Below are 20,714 nucleotides of genomic sequence, written 5' to 3'. Positions count from 1 at the left end.
TCATGTGGTTATTAAAATCATTTTAATATGAAGTTTACAGATGCTTGAATTATAAACTGTAAATAAAAAAAGAATGGAAAAGCTAACAGATAGCTTAGCTTAAAATATATTAGCATACTACTTAGTGCAGTATGTACTGTATTCAGCACATTATGCAAATTAAGCTGAATGAATTACACAGAATATCTTTCACAGTTGACAAAATGTGCAAAATACAGAACAGAACAGACCTCACTGGACACTGTATGCCCACAATGCAATGCTCTCAAAGATATACGTCTCTAGACGAGAGAGAGAGAGAGAGAGAGAGAGATTTAATTGATTTTCTTCCTAAATTGCTGTAAAATATGAGACACATTTATTCGATAACTGTTTTATTTCCTATTCGATAGGTTTATGTATATGCTTTATTTTTTTTAGATTAACTGTTTTTTTCCAAGGCATTGTTAGATGCCATTGTTTTCTGCCGTAGATATGCAAAGATTTGATTAAAAAAACAACAACAACAACAACCAATACCATAGCTATTAAACTATATCTAGTTATAACGTTAAATCTGTATTTACATCAGAACGAAGTAAAAAGAGGTGTTAAAGTCTGATTTTGTGGTGGCTGTGCTTTAAAATTAAATTATTATAATCTTAATACAAGTGATGAAGGATTTTGAAAGTCTGTGTTGAGTGCTACTGTAAGGTCAACCCGGCCTGCTTTAAATGTTTGAAAATAATTCATAATTTGGAAAAAAAATTGAAAAAAGTAATCAGTTACATTACTTTAATAAATTAATTGAAAGTGACTACTTATTACGTTTTAAATAGGGTAACTGGTAATCTGTAACCTATTCCATTTCCAAAGTAACCTTCCCAACACTGATCTGATGGCATGATATTTAGTAGTGAGGCTAATGAACCGGAGTGACCCGTTATTTCTTCTTTGTCTCCATCTACAGGTCACAGGATGAATTACAGACCTCTAAAATTACGTTATATCCCCCATAAACCTTCATTCACGAAATATAGAGCACAATTAATATGTGTTAGTTAATATATCTAGCTGTTTCTTTGAATAAAACCCTAATGGTCAGTACTAGAGTTTAATTTCGTTTTATGCTAATGAGGCATGACATCAGCGTCACGGTACGGAAGCCGCTCAGATCCACACCGCGCGATTAACGCGTCCGCCATGCATCAGGCGCCGCCGGTGAGAGAAGAATAACAGCAAACACTCCGATTAAACCCCACAGAAACCACGCAGAAACCTGCGGCGAGGCATCCGTTACCGCGAACCGACGGCTATCAGCGCTTGTGCCGTGGCAGAGAGAGATACACCCAGACACAGAGAGAGAGAGAGAAACACTGACTGAAGGTGAGAGCGTTTGGCGGGTTAGCACAGCGGCTAACGGCTACATAAGCGGCTGTGTGTGTTTATTCCGCATCATTATACACACTCATCACGCATATATAACGGGTTTAACGCGTTTTATTTCATGTGTGATCGGTTAACGCGTCTGATGTGAGCTCGGGAATTGGGTTAAACCGGGCTGCGTAAACACACACACAAACACAAACACACACACACACACACACACACGGCCTACACATACACACACACACACACACACACACACACACACACAGAGATTAACGTATACATATAAACTACACACTACAGTGTATATATACACACACACTCACAAACATATACGTACACACACACACACACACACACACACGCTCACAAACATACACACAAACAAACACACACTTCTCAGTCATATGCTTATATGTTTATAATATTGTATGTATATATGTGACCGTGGACCACAAAACCAGTTATAAGGGTCAATTTTTCGAAATTGAGATTTATACATCGTCTGAAAGCTGAATAAATAAGCTTTCCATTGATGTATGGTTTGTTAGGACAATTTTTTAAAGGATAATAAAAGGACAATATTTGGCTGAGATGCACTATTTGAAAATCTGAATCCAAAAAAATCCAAATATTGAGAAAATCACATTTAAACTTGTCCAAATGAAGTCCTTAGCAATGCATATTACTAATCAAAAATGAAGTTTCGATATATTTACGGTAGGAAATGTACAAAATATCTTTATGAAACATGACCTTTATGATTTCTGGCATAAAAGAAAAATTGATAATTTTGACCCATACAATGTATTGTTGGCTCTTACTACAAATATTCCCGTGCGATTTACGACAGGTTTTGTGGTCCAGGGTCATACATATGTATGCACATGTATCCATGTAACTAACTATATGTATGTTTATGTATATAAACTCACATGAATAGACATTTATACAAACATACACTTATGTACTAAAAATTAAGTAGACAAATACAAATTGGAACTTTGTAAACAAAGCAACTTTGTAACAAAATGAGCGGTTTTTGAATATTCTGCTCTATTTCTATGTGTCTACGCAAAACTGAGTGACATTTATAATGTACAAACGATTCCATTAAAACATTTGAAATCATGCTGGTGAACAGGTTTGGTTGCTGCTGACTTTCTCAAATGAATCTTTACACTTAAATTGTTATGCAGATGAAATAGTAGCATATGCAATGAAACAACTGATATTAAATGAAACCGAAGCATCTTCCTGCAGAGCCACAGAAGAAATACTCGCTCATTCACACACGGCCCACACGTAAGTCAGACACTCGCACATCACAGCCTCCTCGCACATTCACACTCTCGTCTGCCTCGATCCCACTAAAGCAGATCAGATGGTAAAGCAGATGTGTAACCCTGCCGTCCAGGTGCTTGTGGTGGATTAGCCTGGCTTCAACAATTAAAAGTGTTTTAAACCAGATATTTGGTCTGAATGCATGTGTCTGTGGATGATAGTTATGTGCGTTATTTGCTCGCTTCAGTTCTTTCTTCCTAAAACTGTGCCAAGAAAGCAGTGATGGCCAGGAGGGCGTAGTGCACTCATTTGTCATCTGTGCTTCGTGTGTGTGTGTGTGACTCAGGATGGAGTGGCAGCCGGATGAACAGGGTTTACAGCAGGTGCTGCAGCTGCTGAAGGACTCACAGTCTCCAGATACGGCCACACAGAGAGCCGTTCAAGAGGTATATTACACTATCATTATGATCAGTTATATATGCCTTTTAAAGTCATACTCGTCGCTGGCATGTGTAACAGTGTCAGTCGCCAGTTGGCGGGTACTACTTTTACAAAATATAACAATGCAATGTAGTGAAAAGAACAGCCAGTTTTAAAGAGATTTGCTGTTTCTGACATAAGCGAATAAAATAATCGTCCAAAGACAAGATCCTTGTGATTAGCTGTTCTCTCATAAGCGACAAGAGCGAATCAAATAATAGCATACAGGATACAGGCTGATAAGGTCAGAGCAGTGTGATGGCCAGCTTGTCCCTAGACACGGTTCTAATAACTTTTACCTGAGAAGATATTGCTGCTTCATTTCGGAAGATTAACTTTTCTCTTCTTTATTCTTCATAATCCGAAAATGTGGCGACACATACCTGGGGTTACGCCGGCTAAACAGTGCAGTGAAGTATAGTTTGAAAGGCTGACACATACACGAGCCGCTTTATACAGCGCACCAGTAGCGCTTCAACGGATGAAAACACACACAATTATGTCAAAATGCACGGTTTTGGCGAGTTACCTCGTAAACAGTCTTCAATGAGTTATAATGTCTTAATTGAACAGCAATATCTTAAATGAACAGCAATGTCTTAAATAAACAGCAATATTTGCCTCTATTTGTTCCCTAAAACATTTTAAAACCTAAAATGCAATGCAGAGGGTTGTAAATTTGAAGATGATTTGTTTAATCAGAGTCTTGGAAGTGATTTATTGATTTAATCTGACAGTAAATCAAACTTTGTCACTCTAGTCCCATTTTTTTTTTTTATATCTAATCTACTTACGTAGTTTATAGGCAACATAATAGTCTGTTTTTAAAGCGAATTAAAATAGTTAAATGAGTAAATGTTTTTTTTGTGTGTGTACATCTTAATAAACATCTCTGGTCTGAGATCAGATCTATTCTTTCTTTGCTGTCTGTTGAAATGATCCTTATGTTTTCCCGACTCTCTCATTAGAAACTGGAGCAGCTGAATCAGTATCCCGACTTCAACAACTATCTCATCTTCGTCCTCACCAGCCTCAAATCTGAAGGTCTGTAATATCCCATCATGCATCATCTGCCTCAGTGTCTCACACACTCTCCTGTCACTTCTCTAAAGGCACATCTCTGTGTCTCTGCAGACGAGCCCACCCGTTCTCTGAGCGGTCTGATTCTCAAGAACAACGTGAAGGCTCACTACCAGAACTTCCCTCCGGCCGTGGCCGACTTCATCAAGAGAGAGTGTCTCAACAACATCGGAGACCCGTCCCCGCTCATCCGCGCCACCATCGGTCAGTCTGAACCCGGGTTTGAGACTGTGTAGTAGTTGTGGAGTAAACATCTACAAAACTCGGATTAGATGCTTTGAGCTGATTTCTTTTCATTTGATTTGATTGGTTGTAATTACAGAAGTATTCATTGTCTTTAAGTGACACAAATAGCTTATTCAGCTTTGTGTTCTAGTTGAATTTGTGTCCGTGTGTGTCCTCAGGTATTCTCATCACTACTATCGCGTCTAAAGGGGAGCTGCAGACATGGCCTGAACTGCTGCCTCAACTCTGCAACCTCCTCAACTCAGAGGATTACAACACCTGCGAGGTAAAGCACACGCACAGCTCTGAGTATGTTTTAACCAAACTCCCATTGTTGACCGAACACCCAATTTTAAATGAATAATTAATCATTTCTTTTATATGCACCAACATAAGAATTTAGTGTAATAAAATACAGTGTTTATCTCTATATTCTGTGGAATAACATCATAATACTTTGACGTGAATGCAGTATGCTTACTGATTTCAACGTGCACATTCAGTAATTTCTTGGGATGTAACGATATCAAAATCTCACAAAATCTCGATATGAAGTCCACGGTACGATATTTATTGGGATATTTAAAAAGAAAAAAATAAGTAGAAAATGAAGACTTAAATTCTTCTATCCAATGCACTTTGAAAGTTGACAATTAAGAGCTCCAACCCATGTTCTTAATTAAGAGAACTTAAGTCAGAAAAAGTCAGTGAATTGACTTGTACCTGAACTTTAAAGGGGACTCAACCCTCTTTTTATTTGTGATAGACTGTCTCAGTCTAAATTACATTCACACTGGTGTTTTAGGAAGCCAAACAAATTAGATTATTATTATAATAATAATAATAACAACAATTTTATATTATTGTTATTTCTAAGACCGTAATAGCCGTATATTGTAAAAGAGTTGCACTGTAAAATAAATAAAAATGAATAATTCATAGGTATATTATTTTTGTTTTACACTACAGTAGGGAAAGTACAGTACTTATTTCCTAATTTCTACACTTGATAGAGATATTTAGAATTTGGACTGCATTTAAAGCGCTAGCTGTCAGCAATTCATACTGCACTTTTATGCTTTTATTTTGAAGGAAAACTGTAGCTTCAGTGAAAACAGGCTTACAAAAACGCGTCTCCCTACAAATCTAGTGAAATGCTGTAATCATCTACCGTCAAATTAAAGCCTGACTGGTGGCCGTGCGTTCCTAAATGCGCGCTAAACTTACAGCACATGAAATAAACGAGTTCACTGAGGCGCGGAAAACACCGGATCACGAGCTGATCGCCTGAACGAAAACAAACTTGATGAAGGGATTAAGCCATATTGTGCTGTCGGTTTTAGTTTGTTTGACAGATACTTTGCTAAAGTATAATGGCCTAAAACATAACTTTAAAGACCTTTTATGTTAGAATAAGAAGCTTAAATATATTTTAAAAACTAAATTTTTTGCCTGGAAGACCTATCATTTCATATCGTCACGTGACCATGATGATATTGAGACGGTTTTGCTTTTGCGACACCATGATATTTATAATACATGTATGCGATATTGATAATCGTTACATCCCTATTATTTTCCCAAAATGTGCAACATTCATCCCACAATGCAGAGCACTTGACATGACCTTCTGTTTGAACGACAACAGTTGTGATTTGATTGGCTTGCCAGACTGCATTTTTCACGCAATTAACTAGCGTGTGTTCAAGAACATAACAACAATGTGGTGAGTAGACATCAGTTGATATCATACAGGTAATTACAGGTGTTGCGATTTGAAGACCGTCGGTTCCCTTCAAAGATACATTCATATAAAACACCTGCATCGTGTTTTGATTTTGAAATTATTCAACGAAGTTGTGGTGGGCCGCCACAAATAAATCAGTGAATGGGATACACTGGCAATGTATATCAAAATATCGGAAATGTTTAAAAATCATATCACTGTTATTGAAAATAAATATATCGTGATTATATATTGATATTGAATTATTGTCCAGCCCTACTTAAACTGCTTTACTGAACTAGTCTTAGGTTTTTTGATCAACGTTAACAAAACTAGTGAACTTGTGAAGTCTCTGGACTACCTAGATCAATAATTATCCAAAAATTTGAACTTTAGTATTTAGATGGTTATAAAATTGTCATTTAAATTATGGTCGTGACCAGACATACTCAAAATTCCCAAACCAATCTTCATTAAATTATCGTGGCACTATAACAGTTGTTACAGCTTGTACAAATATTCCTCTCTTATTTATTATAAACCCAGAATGCAGTGGGATTTCCAACAGAAATTTTATTATTTTAGAAGTTATTTTTCTTATTTGCTTTGATGTATATATGTGCGTGTGTGTGTACAGGGTTCTTTTGGTGCGCTGCAGAAGATCTGTGAGGACTCATCTGAACTGCTGGACAGTGACGCTCTGAATAGACCCCTCAACATCATGATCCCCAAATTCCTGCAGTTCTTCAAACACTGCAGCCCCAAGATCAGGTGAAGAACCACACACACATCTCACTGATACACTGTCTGTGTTTGATAATGAGGAGCAATGTACTGATTCACACTCTCTCTGTAGGTCTCATGCCATAGCATGTGTGAATCAGTTCATTATTGGCAGGGCTCAGGCTCTCATGGACAACATCGACACATTCATAGAGGTGAGTTGATCTCCAGCAAACAGTGGTTTCTGTCCACTAAAAAGCAATAAGTAATATTTCATGCAGTAACTGTAATTTTAAATTTGGCAGCAGAGTTTTCAGCTCATTGAATGAGCGAGTCATCTGAGCTGATTCGATGAGGAAATGAGCTAATCGATTCAGTCCATAATAAGAGTGATTTAAATAAAAATTTTATTTCACAGAATAGTGCACAGTTCTTTGTGTATATATATATATACATATATACATATACACTGATGCTCCAGAAGGAAAAAACATGCATTAAGAGCATAAAGGTGAAAACTTTTTATTTTGCCTAAATTTCATATTGATATCATATAAATATCAAAATTTACCCTGATCTTCAAATTCAAAAAGTTTTCACCCCTTGGCTCTTAATGCATGGTTTTTCCTTCTGGAGCATCAGTGAGCATTTGAACCTTCTGTAATAGTTGCGTACAAGTCCCTCAGTTGTCTTCAGTGTGAAAAGATGGATCTCAAAATCATAGTCGTTGTTGGAAAGGGTTCAAATACACAAAACACACAATTTTTCCCAAACAAACTTTGCCAAATCAAGCTTGTAGTTCTTTCAAGGAAGCACACTTTTCAGCAGCCTAGTATGTCAAAAACACAACTACAATCCGGTTTACGTTGACCCATGCATTTGTAGCTATTTCAGTGGTGAAGGCTCAGCTCATCTGTACTGTGTGCTTTGTTTTCAGTCTCTGTTTGCGTTGGCGGGTGATGAAGACTGCGAGGTGAGGAAGAACGTGTGCAGAGCTCTGGTCATGCTGTTGGAGGTCCGGATCGACCGCCTGATACCGCACATGCACAGCATCATACAGGTGAGACCAGCACAAACATCTGATGTCTTACTGTCGTTTAAAGGTATTGTAGGAGCTTTATATCTGGTCTGTGTCTCTTTCTGCAGTACATGCTGCAGCGCACGCAGGACGCGGATGAGAACGTGGCGCTGGAGGCGTGTGAATTCTGGCTGACTCTGGCGGAGCAGCCCATCTGTAAAGAGGCTCTGTCAGGACACCTGGTCCAGTGAGTACTGCACCACACACATCTGAGCTTAAACTGAACACACAGATGAAGCCTCTGTTTAGTTCTGTCTGAGAGAGATGATCTGAACTCTTGATGATTGAGTGAGATGATGTAATGTTGATGTATTTCTCCACAGACTCATCCCCATCCTGGTCAACGGAATGAAGTATTCTGAGATTGACATCATTTTACTGAAGGTGAGTCACCATATCTGAGACATGATTCAGGGATATTCCTTTGAATCAAATCCTGTTTATTGCATTAGTTGAATTTTCATTCACATAATATTCAATTATGATTCACAAGCATTCGATTCGATTCATTTTGAGTGTTTTAATATTGGTGTTACTTTAGTGTTATTTTTTTATGATATTACAGTATTTATTAATTTTGTTAATTATCTTTTATTATTGTATTTTCAGCTTTAGTTCAAGTCGTAGCAAATTTGTTACTTTTTAAAATTTTTATTCAATTTTGCTTTTTTTAATTTCATTTGTTTTACTAATTTAGTTCACTAATTTTATTGCTCAACTTTCAACTTATTTCACTAGTTACCAAAGTAAAATTTGTAGTAATTTTAGCCAAGGCAGCATTTCCAATTTTTTTTTTTTTAAGTTCATCTAATATATATATATATATATATATATATATATATATATATATATATATATATATATATATATATATATATATTTTTTTTTTTTTTAATTTCTGCTTTATTTCAATGACTGAAAATTATTTGTAATCAAATAAGTTTTAATTTGAATTGACACACTGATTTGGATTCTTGAATTTAAAAGAGAATTCTCTCTGCTAATGCTATAAATTATACAGGAAGTATTTCCGACTGATTCAAATCAGTAATTCATGATTTTTGAACTATTCATTCAAAGAACCGGCTTGTTTTTAAGATTTGAGCTACACTGGTTTCACTGTGCTCTCATAAGTGTCAGAAGAGCTGTTCACAAGAGTTTTGTTCAGATCACATCGGACGTGTTGCATGCAGCCTGTGAATAGAAAGAGTTTTCTAGATCTACTTTTTTTTTGCAAATTGATATCGGAGTTGTAAATTTTAGAAAATCAATTTTGTTCCTCAGCCCTACTCATGTATCTGCAGTGAGTGCTCTGTAGGGACCGTGTGAATCAGAATTCTCTCTCTCTGTGTGTCTCAGGGTGACGTGGAGGAGGACGACAACGTTCCTGACAGCGAGCAGGACATCAAGCCTCGCTTCCACAAGTCACGTACCGTCACGCTGCAGCACGAGGGAGGAGAGGGGGAGGAAGGAGAGGACATCGACGAAGACGAGGATGATGACGACGACACGCTGTCTGACTGGAACCTACGTGAGTAAACCAACCAATCAGAGCGCACTTGCTGTAAATCAGTGGTGTATAAAGTACCTGAGAGCCATACTTAAGTAAAAGTACGGATATCTTACCAGAAAATGACTTTGGTAGAAGTTGAAGTCACCATTTAGAATATTACTTGAGTAAAAGTCTTAAATTATGTGATATTTATTGCACTTAAGTACAAAAAGTATTTTTTTAAACTTAAACCTACTTAAGTATTGAAAGTGAGAGTACAAGTAAATGGAAAAGAAGCAAATGAATATATATAAAAAATGTTCATACACAGCTTGAGTAGCAGTTGTGTTCAGTTTGAACTATTTCTTCCATTTTGTATTTTTGGGTAAGAATAAGAAGGACTTCATCCGGTATTTAGTGTCTTTCATTCCAACATAAGAAAACATTTCTGGAATCTGCATCTAAAATAGCATTTAGATGTATTTACACAGTTTAATGTATCTTAGAAGGGACATTGATGCGTTTAAACTGCAGTTACAGATGCATAAATAGGCCTAATGTTTTGTTTTTAACATAAAATGTTGAATACTGATTTTTGAAATAATTTAAAACATGAAAAAATTGATGAAATGTGAAATTAAAACTGCCAGTAGGTGACAGCAAGCGTCTGTTAATGAGTGAGTCATTGAGATTCAACTGATTCATTCAAACGTCTGATTCATTCAGGAACAAAGCATTTGACTGTTAATGAGTGAATCACTAAATCATTTTTATCAACCGATTCATTCAAAAAGCTTATTCATTCAATAAGTAAACGGCACCCATTGCTCAGAGACGCAAAACTGTGCTGTGATCTTTGTTTGGAGCTATTTTCATTGGCAAAATTGAGCAAAAACAAGCAATATTATGTCTGAAATGTAAGTCACTTATTGCTTTACTGAACTTGTATAAAATGATTATTAAATGTGTTATGCTGATATCTACAGAAAAACGGTAGGCTACTCTTTGTGTGATAGATTAGGTTAACTATATTAAATTATATAAATATAAAAAGCATACAGAAGCATTTTTGCTGTCTACAATTTAGAATACCTGGAATTTTGAGTTTTAATAGACTAATAAATCAACGTGCGTGCACTCTGTGTGTGATTTGGTGATATAGCCAACTTGATAATGTCAGATCGCACATCATTACAACAACACTTACCATATTATCGCAGAAGATATATTGTATATTGCACACCCAGATTCGATTTGAGTGGAAAATGAATTATCCGCGGTTGTGCACGCACTTGTTGGCACGTGAGCAAAGGTGTTTTTAGGAGTCTAACTTGCAATCGCCAGACCACTGATTCGTCAAACCTGCTTTCTTGCAGTCTGTGTTCTTCTGACTATTTTGTAGTAAGTAACGAATATGCTTCGGCAAAAAGTATCGGAGTAAAAGTATACATTTTAATGAGGAAATGTAGTAAAGTAAAAGTTGGCTGAAATATAAAAACTCAAGTAAAGTACAGATACTCCCAAAAAATACTTACTTTGTTACATTACACCACTGCTGTAAATACTCTTCCGTGTGTGTATATTTTTGTGTGTTTCTAGGGAAGTGCTCTGCGGCGGCGCTGGACGTGTTGGCTAACGTCTTTCGGGATGAGCTGTTGCCGCACCTGCTGCCGCTGCTGAAGGGTTTGCTGTTCCACCCGGACTGGGTCATCAAAGAGTCTGGGATACTGGTGCTGGGAGCCATCGCTGAAGGTGTGTGTCTCACTCACACATACTGAATTCACTTTAAGGGATAGTTCACCCAAAAATTCGAATTCTGTCATTAATTACTCATCCTCATGTTGTTCCAAACCCGCAAGACCTTCGTTCATCTTAGGAACACAAATTACGGTATTTTTGATGAAATCCGAGAGCTTTCTGACCCTGCATAGACAGCCATGCAACTGCAACGGACATCAGTAAAATAGTCCATGTGACATCAGTGGTTCAACTGTAATGTTATGAAGCTACGAGAATACTTTCTTTGCGCAAAAAAACTAAATAACGTCTTTATTCAACAAATGTTCTCCTTCATGTAAACAAGCCATGCATGTGCTGATTCATATGTGTGTGTTAACGTAAGCAGCAGCGCTATGCACATGCGTTGTTTACATGAACCGGAAGCAGAAGCGTTATGATGCTCTCTCCACAGTGGTGGCGTGCCGCGGCAGGCTGGATGAGGAGGAGAAGAATTGTTGAGTAAAGTTGTTATTTTGGTTTTCTTTGCTCACAAAAAGTATTCTCGTAGCTTTGTAAAATTACGGTTGAACCACTGATGTCACATCAGTTTTAATGATGTCCTTGCTATGTTTCTGTGCGCTGGTCATGGTAGTACTCTTGCTGTCTATGAGAGGGTCAGAGAGCTCTCGGAATTCATCAAAAATATCTTAATTTGTGTTCTGAAGATGAATGAAGGTCTTACGGGTTTGGAACGACACGAGGATGAGTAATTAATGATAGAATTTTCATTTTTGGGTGAACTAACCCTTTAATACTAGGTGTTTACACGTCCTTTCTCTTTCCGTCAGGCTGTATGCAGGGTATGGTCCAGTACCTGCCCGAGCTCATCCCGCACCTGATCCAGTGTCTGTGTGATAAGAAGGCTCTGGTTCGCTCCATCGCCTGCTGGACGCTCAGCCGCTACGCACACTGGGTGGTGAGCCAGCCGCCGGACGCACACCTCAAACCACTCATGACAGAACTGCTCAAACGCATACTGGACGGCAACAAGAGGGTGCAGGAGGCTGCCTGCAGGTGAGTGTTTGAGAGAAATTCACATCTGAAATATCTATTGTTGAATTAGAGTTATAAAACAACTGTGTAATGTTTTTCAGTGCGTTTGCGACTCTGGAGGAGGAAGCGTGTACGGAGCTGGTTCCGTACCTCAGTTTCATTTTGGACACTCTGGTGTTTGCGTTTGGAAAATATCAACACAAGAACCTGCTCATCCTCTACGATGCCATCGGCACCCTGGCAGACTCTGTCGGACATCATCTGAACCAACCGGTAATTAGAGTTTCCACCAAAACAATTTTCAGTCTTCCTAAAAAAAGATTTTTTTTTATGTTTTTGAGAGAAGTCTCTTATGCTTATGAAAACTGCATTTATTTAAAGAAAAATGCAGTAACAAAATGGTAATATTGAGAAATATTATTTCAATTTAAAATGACTGTTTTATGTCAATGTATTTAAAAACGTAATTTATTCCTGTGATCAAAGCTGAATTTTCAGCATCATTACTCCAGTCTTCAGTGTCACATGATCCTTCAGAAATCATTCTAATATGCTGATTTGCTGCTCAACAAACATTTAATATTATCAATCTTGAGAAGTTGTGCTGCTTCATATTTTTGTGGAAGCACTGTTAGTTTTTTTTTTTTTTTTATTCTTTGATGAATAGAAAGTTCAAAAGAGCAACATTCATGGCAAAAATCATAACCACGATTATTTTGATCAATATTGTAATCACGATTATTTAACATGATTATGAGTGGGCCATATGACCTTTTTCTCTTTTTTTTTTTAAAGATAGTGATACATATCAAATATCTATTTCCTGTAAATAAGGTTGCTATGACATCTGCATTGTAGAGACTATTGCTTTAATAGGAATCAATCTATATAGTGTTTTATTTTTATATTTGTTCATATAATTTCTTGAATGCTCCTGCTAAATGGTAAATTTATGCTAAAATGTCTATTTTACCTAAAAATAAAGCACTGTTTGTTTTATTTGTATATTATGTGTATTTGTAATGTGTATCTTTGTTCTTATTTTTAATAACAAATATAAAATAATGACAGATTTTCATCTTCGCCCACTTTGGCCTAAATATCCATCATTCTTTTTTATATTTTGTTACCTTGAAAGGCTTTGTCTTTATAATACTGCTCAGACAAAATAGTAAAACCAACACGACAAAGAATCGTGATGAAATCGTGATATTTCAAAAAAAAAAATTGTGATATGATATTTTTTGCCATATCGCCCACCATAACCACAGATGCAAGTAGGGCAACTCAAAAGATCAGATACCCTTTTTTTTTGTCAAAATGTATGCCAAAATGATGGAAATCATCTTCAATTATATGTCAGGTTTTAAAAAAAAAAAAATTGTTTTTTTAAAACAGTAAATGACACGTTTTTTGGTTCAATCTGCCTCTGCTCATCCCTGCCCTTGCCAACTTGTTTTAAAAAGCTAAATATTATTAGTGCATGTTTGTAGGCGTAGGGATCAGTGGTCTTATCTTGTGTTGTGTGTGTGTGAACAGGAATACATCCAGAAACTGATGCCGCCTCTGATCCAGAAGTGGAATGAACTGAAAGACGAGGATAAAGACCTGTTTCCTCTGCTGGAGGTGAGAACCGAATGAAAGCCTTCATTTCATAGTTTAAATTTACTTTATTTTCATGCCACACAATTGTACATTGTTTTGCTAAAACAATTGTAATTGAAAGTGAAAATAGACAATAAATGACTATCGTCATCTCTGTGTTTGTGTGTAGTGTTTGTCGTCTGTGGCTACGGCATTACAGAGCGGTTTCCTCCCATATTGTGAGCCCGTCTATCAGCGCTGTGTTACTCTGGTGCAGAAAACACTCGCACAAGCCATGGTGAGAACACACACTTACACGCACACATGTTCGTTTTTGTGAAAAGTGGAGACATCCCATAGGCGTAATGGTTTTTATACTGTACTTACTGTATGTGCTATTGCCCTGCACCAATCCTACACCTAAACCTACCCCTTACAGGAGACTGTGCATTTCAACTTTCCCCAAAAAAACCTCACTCTGTATGATTTATAAGCGTTTTGAAAAGTGGGGACATGGGTCAATGTCCTGAAAAGTCACCTTCACCTTGTAATACCTGTCATACCTTTGTCATTATACAAATCTATGTCCTGACTTTTCACAAAAACGCGCGCGCACACACACACACACACACACACACACACACACACACATCTACATGAACATCAGTGGACCACACAGTCATTAATCCACCTGTGTGTGTGTGTAGATGTACAGCCAGCAGCCGGATCAGTACGAGGCTCCAGATAAGGACTTCATGATAGTCGCTCTGGATCTTCTCAGCGGTCTGGCCGAAGGTCTCGGGGGTCATGTGGACCAGCTGGTTGCCCGTAGCAACATCATGACCCTTCTGTTCCAGTGTATGCAGGTACAATGTGTGAGAGAACATTTGAACATTTTTTGTTGTTCTTATAATTATTATATCAAGTATTTACAATTTGATATTTTATATAAAAATATATTAACATTTATTGTTTGTTTTTTTAATATTTAATTCAATTTAATATACAATGAATGTATTGTATTATTGTTATAAAAAGTCATTTTAATTATTACTGTTATTTACTATATTTATAAAATATATATTTTATACATTAAATGGATTTGTTTATATTGTTGGTGTAGGTATGTTGTATTTTATTATTTGTGTTAACGATTGTTATAAATTTGATTTATTATTATTTGAATTATTTACTACATTATAAAATACATTTGTTTAGTTTATTTAATATTTATTTTTAAATTTACTTTCTTACACACCAATATTTTATTGTTGGTGATATGTATATATTTAAATTTTATTTTAATTATTGTTATAAAATTGATTTATTATAATATAAAATTGTTTACTATAATATCAACTTGTTTTAGATTATTTTTGTTATTATTACTTTAGTAGTTATTTAAATATTTTATTTATTGTTGCATTATGAAACATTAGGCTGATTTACTGATATGAATGCAAATTAAAAGCGATACTCTCTCGTTTGTAGGACACTATGCCTGAGGTGAGACAGAGCTCATTTGCTCTGCTGGGTGATCTGACCAAGGCCTGTTTTCCACACGTCAAACCCTGCATCGGTAAGACGAGTTCATTTGACCTGCATGATACACCCTTAACTTCATAATAAATTCATAATAATCACTGAAATTGTGTATGTGTGTTTAGCTGAGTTCATGCCGATCCTGGGGACGAATCTGAACCCTGAGTTCATCTCGGTGTGTAACAACGCAACCTGGGCCATCGGAGAGATCTGCATGCAGATGGGTGAGGATCATCACACTGATTCTGCATCAGTTACATCTGTAACTTTGTTTGACGTCATAAAATCTGAAATTATGTCAGCGCTAGGGGTGTGCGAAATGTATCATCTGCGATAATTACGTAATTGTTGTTTTAACGATGTGTGATTTGACATTATCGAAGATTTTGCAATAACCATTCAAAACACCCCAACGGAGTGCAAGCATACATTACGTGAAGTCTAGACTACTGCAAGTGTGCAATCTGCGCTTTTAGAGTGTTCTTTCACTGCATGATTCAGTCTAATAAAATGCATTTACAATTATCACAAAATTCAAGATGTGGGAACAGAAAATGTATATATTTATATCATTTCATATCGTTAAACAATCACACAATCATATAGTCATATCGTACAGATAAGAGTAATAATCTTTTGAATCTGTAGAGACTACGTTTATTTGTGTGCACTCAGAATATCAACGAAATGTTGTGCTTTTGTAAGATGGTTAAAGCACGCAGGATGCTTTTTCAAAATTATTCAAAAGTGCCCCTCTCAGACAAATATCAGTGATATTGTGGTCAATAAAACAAAATGCATTTGAATTCTAATTAACATGACAATTTGTACAAAACAGTAACTAATCACTCAAGTCGGAAAATTCCTGTTTACATATGTCAATCTGAGGCGTTGCTATGGGTTGTGTGCGTTTTGCTCGATTGACTGATATTCCAGTCTGTTCGGAAACCTAGCTCTCGAGCCATATATGGTTCTTTCAGTGAGTGGGTCGACGGAAGGGAAAAAGTAAACCAAACAATATTTTAAACATTTTTCATCAATAATCAAAGCTAGTGTGTCGATTTAATTAAAAATCCATATATTATATATTTTTGAATAGGCTATTACATAGGCCTAATTCATCAATGCCCGTTTGTCATGTATAATACACCAACCAATCATGATCTGGCACAAGAAGTTCACATTTCATTGGACAATAATGTGAAGTGGAGCGGTTCTTTTCAGTTCTTATTCATAAATCGGCTGAAAATTACATGGACAGACGAGCTTATTTGTGGAGCAATCTAGATCTGCGGTTTGTCTCATTTTATAAATAAAATTACATCGCTGAGAAAATAGATGACTACAAAAGCACTGCACAAAACCGTGCAGCACCAAAAGTCGCAATAATGGTAATCAGTAGGCTATTCAATTCACTTATATTTATGTATGATATACACCGTTTACTATTTGATGAAACTATCATAGTTAATGAAGCCCAAGTGCCACCTACAGGCCTATTATGTGAAGTGTAGGCTGGCAAAATGGTGATGTGAAAGTGACTTTATTATATTACCAAAAACTGTAGCCTATTATTGTGAAATATTATTACAATTTAATAGAATGTTTTTTTTATAATTATTTTAATATCCTTTTATACTATTTTTATACTATTTATATATTTATTGGAACCTGTGATTTATCAGTTTTTGGGGTTCACTGATAAATAAAAAGTTAAAAAGAACAGCATTTATTCCAAATAGAGATGTTTTCTAACAATATCAATCTTTATCACTTTTTCTATCAATTTAACAAATCCTTGCTGAACAAAAATGAATTGCTTTCACACACACACAAAAAAAAGTACTGACCTCAAGTACTGCTCTTATTTAACTTTATTCATCAAAGAATCCAGAAAAAAGTATCACAGGTTTCCAACATTGCTAATAAATCAGCATTGCATAAAATGCATTAAGTAAATCAAGTGAATTAATAAAGTATATTAAAATTTTGATCAAATAAATGCAGGCTTGATGACTAAGTGACCTCTTGCAAAAATATAAAATGGTAATGTATCCAAACTTTTGGCCTATAATTTTATTCCCCTCATATTGCCCCTTTTTACATTTGAGCCCCTGCCCCTGAGGAACTCTCTGCACATAAATTGTTGTTTTGTATTAGTGTACAATGTTTAAAAATAGTTTATTTCATGTAGTGTCCATTTCATTTAATATTGAGGCTTCCAAGTTATTTGACACATTTGAACATTTCTTTTTTTAAAGTAATGCAATAGTTACTTTCCCTGGTAATTGGTTACTTTTATAATGATTCAACTCAGTTACTGTTTGTGAGAAGTAACTATAACTAATTACTTTTTTAAAGTAACTTGCCCAACACTGGTCACTACTATTGCACTATAATGCTGCTTCTGCCACCTCATGACAATAGATTTACACTTTGGTCACATGACGTCACTGACCTGACTGTGTTGTCGTAGGTGTGGAGATGCAGCCGTATGTGTCTCTGGTTCTTCCTCATCTGGTGGAGATCATTAACAGACCCAACACTCCCAAAACCCTGCTGGAGAACACAGGTACGACCTCTGACCGTACATGACCATTTACCTTTCACACAGATAAACAATCAAACCTTAACTCCTCCCACTTCTCCTTACAGCCATCACGATTGGTCGCCTGGGTTACGTCTGTCCACAGGAAGTGGCTCCGATGTTGCAACAGTTCATCAGACCCTGGTGAGTCAAAACATCTAGAGATTTCAAATCATCATATCAGTAATGATGCTGCAAATTCAGCTTTGATCACAGGAATAAGCTACATTTTACTATATATTCAAATAGAAATCAGTTATTTTAAACTGTAATAATATTTCACAATATTACTGATTTTTACTGAATTTTTGCTCCAATAAATTTGGCCTTGATGAGCAGAAGACGTATTTCAAAAACTTAAAAAAATATTGCTGATACCAATCTTTTGCCAATAAGTTGTTTCCATTTTAAGCTAATATAATGATTTTTCTTTTTGCAGGTGCACATCGTTACGAAACATCAGAGATAACGAGGAAAAGGACTCGGCCTTCCGAGGCATCTGTGTGATGATTGGTGTGAATCCTGGCGGTGTGGTCCAGGTCAGTTCTGATATTCTGACCCTGTTGTGATTGACCGTGATGTTACTCTTTCCTCCATCACTCATTTCCTTTCACTCGTCTCTCCCTCAGGATTTCATCTTCTTCTGTGATGCGGTGGCCTCCTGGGTCAACCCTAAAGATGACCTGAGGGACATGTTCTACAAGGTTAGATGAGCATGGAGTTGCGTTAATCACGTTGTGCCTGTATAGCGGTGACATTTTGAAGATCCATGTTGATGAATGAGATTGTGTCTCTGTGTAGATCCTACATGGTTTTAAGGACCAAGTCGGAGAGGACAATTGGCAGCAGTTCTCAGAGCAGTTCCCGCCCATCCTGAAGGAACGCCTCTCTGCATGCTATGGCGTGTAGCCCCGCCCCTCTGCTTCACACACAGCACATGCTGTCAGGTTAGTGACGACTGCTGATATCTTGTGATGTTATAACGTGTTGGGACAAAGAATCTGTTGCTGGTAGGTATTTCTGCTCAGCTGCGGTATATGCCAGATAATTTGAGCTCAGCTGCCTGCCCTTCTCTTGACAGTCGTACATCACACATCACTGTTCATTTGCATAATGTTTAACACTGATCAATATGCCTGAGATTTACTTTTATTTATATATATATATATATATATATATATATATGTGTAACTATATGCCTAATAGACATTTTTAATGCTTTATTTTGGCTTTTTGACATTTATTTCTGGCTACAAAATAAATGAATATTATTTAATGTATAATTAATGTTTTTCTATGAATACTTTAAAAATAACACTATGCATGACATTTATATTTACGCATTTAAATTGTTTCAATCTAAATTGTCACAAATAGAACCACAAGGTTATTTATTAGATGTGCAGTTAAAGAACCAATAACATTTTTAGTTATCAGTCTGTTACATTACTATCAGACACTGATATATCACCTAATATTGCATCTAAAATAGAAATATAAAAATGCGAAAAGATCAAATATTAAAGTTTTAATATCTGTAAATATTAATTTATCGACCAAACAGATTACTGTTCTGTTGCATAATTGACCATTGTTGCGTTATTTGCCCACGGTCACTTGAGTGATATCAAAGAACTTAAGCATAAAAGTATTTGTGTTAGAAAATTATCGGTCAAATTGATAACAGATTAAATTATTGAAAAAAATGATTGGTCCAGCAGTCTGTCACATCATTGACAGTTGTTGCTTATGTTGCCTTTATTTGCTCACAAGCAATTATGGAATATTAAAGAACTTATACACGATTAGGTATGATAGTATTTGTGTTAAAAAAAAATATTGTCAAATTGATAGCAGATTAAATAAATGTGAATATCGGTAAAAATAATATTATTAGTCAAACAGATTACTGGTCTGCTTATTTGTCCCACAGTCACTGAAGTGATATTGAAGAATTTATTAAATATTAGGTATAGAAGTTGTTAAAAAATATATCGGTCAAATCAACAATTGGTCAAAAAATTGTTCTTATTTGTCTCTCTCTGTTTTTTTGTTGTTGTTTTTTTCCAGTTGAACCTTTAGGAGGGGGGAACTCATCCATCTGTGTATTGCACTGCCCTGATCGTGGGGGAGAGGGACGCGATTGGCCGCTCCGCCAGACGGACAGATCCCACGCCCTTTGTGTGTCCATGAGGGTGGGTGGGTGGGTGGGAGGGGGGAGGGGACTCCTCTAGTTAACTGCAGAATGCACCCAATCACGGGGAATAAACCTAAAACGTAGGGAAGACGAGAGATAGCGTAACCGAGGGAGAGCGAAAAACAAACTTAAGAGAGCGGGAGGGAGGTCGTAGGTTAAACGGGAGGGAGGTATAGACAGTTATCTGGGAATAATCGCTAAAAAGAGTAAGATTAGGGAGGGAAGCTAGACAGCAACTGTTATACGACTTTTTTTTTAATCTCAAGTTAATCCCAGGCATAAGAATCAAACGCATTCACACGCAGACTGACCATAGAAACACTTGCACATAAAGTTGCAATAACTACGAGCGGCCTGCGGTGCCAGCGCTGCCGTAGCAATAGCATAATCAGACTTTAACACTGAGACTATCTAGGAAAGACTAGCGTCGTTTTTCTTTTTTTAATAATTACTATTGATGAAACGAGAACAATCTCGACTTAAAAAAAGATGGTTAGCGCGCTATTGCGAATTTGTGTTTTTGATCGTTAGTAAGGGAGCATCTATGAATTCACAGTTTTCTTCATCATCATCAGC

The 20,714-nt window shown here is 36.4% G+C and overlaps 1 protein-coding gene across 1 annotated transcript; it reads left to right on the top strand.

Moving 5' to 3' along the window:
• Window positions 1-1,137: 1,137 nt before the first annotated feature.
• On the top strand, window positions 1,138-20,141 carry tnpo2b (transportin 2b). Its single transcript, XM_058786114.1, has 25 exons — window positions 1,138-1,365; window positions 2,999-3,098; window positions 4,101-4,176; window positions 4,267-4,416; window positions 4,617-4,723; window positions 6,801-6,934; window positions 7,020-7,101; window positions 7,824-7,946; window positions 8,033-8,151; window positions 8,288-8,348; window positions 9,324-9,495; window positions 11,056-11,208; window positions 12,024-12,249; window positions 12,330-12,501; window positions 13,768-13,854; window positions 14,003-14,110; window positions 14,520-14,678; window positions 15,304-15,391; window positions 15,480-15,578; window positions 17,831-17,926; window positions 18,010-18,085; window positions 18,381-18,480; window positions 18,571-18,645; window positions 18,743-18,888; window positions 20,012-20,141. Exons 2-24 carry the CDS (start codon window positions 3,000-3,002, stop codon window positions 18,848-18,850), a joined length of 2,670 nt encoding a protein of 889 aa, XP_058642097.1. The 5' UTR covers window positions 1,138-1,365; window position 2,999; the 3' UTR covers window positions 18,851-18,888; window positions 20,012-20,141.
• The last annotated feature ends 573 nt before the right edge of the window (window positions 20,142-20,714 follow it).

Source organism: Onychostoma macrolepis, chromosome 01, assembly GCF_012432095.1.
Source record: "Onychostoma macrolepis isolate SWU-2019 chromosome 01, ASM1243209v1, whole genome shotgun sequence".
NCBI classification, from domain to species: Eukaryota; Metazoa; Chordata; class Actinopteri; order Cypriniformes; family Cyprinidae; genus Onychostoma; species Onychostoma macrolepis.
This window is presented reverse-complemented; position numbering and strand designations above follow the sequence as displayed.

What these genes read in the sequence shown, in the direction of transcription:
- tnpo2b (XM_058786114.1), top strand. Translation starts at nt 3,000, where the DNA reads ATGGAGTGGCAGCCGGATGAACAGGGTTTACAGCAGGTGCTGCAGCTG. An exon ending in AGGATTACAACACCTGCGAG is followed by an intron (nt 4,724 to 6,800) that starts GTAAAGCACACG and finishes GTGTGTGTACAG; the next exon opens with GGTTCTTTTGGTGCGCTGCA. An exon ending in ACACGTCAAACCCTGCATCG is followed by an intron (nt 15,392 to 15,479) that starts GTAAGACGAGTT and finishes ATGTGTGTTTAG; the next exon opens with CTGAGTTCATGCCGATCCTG.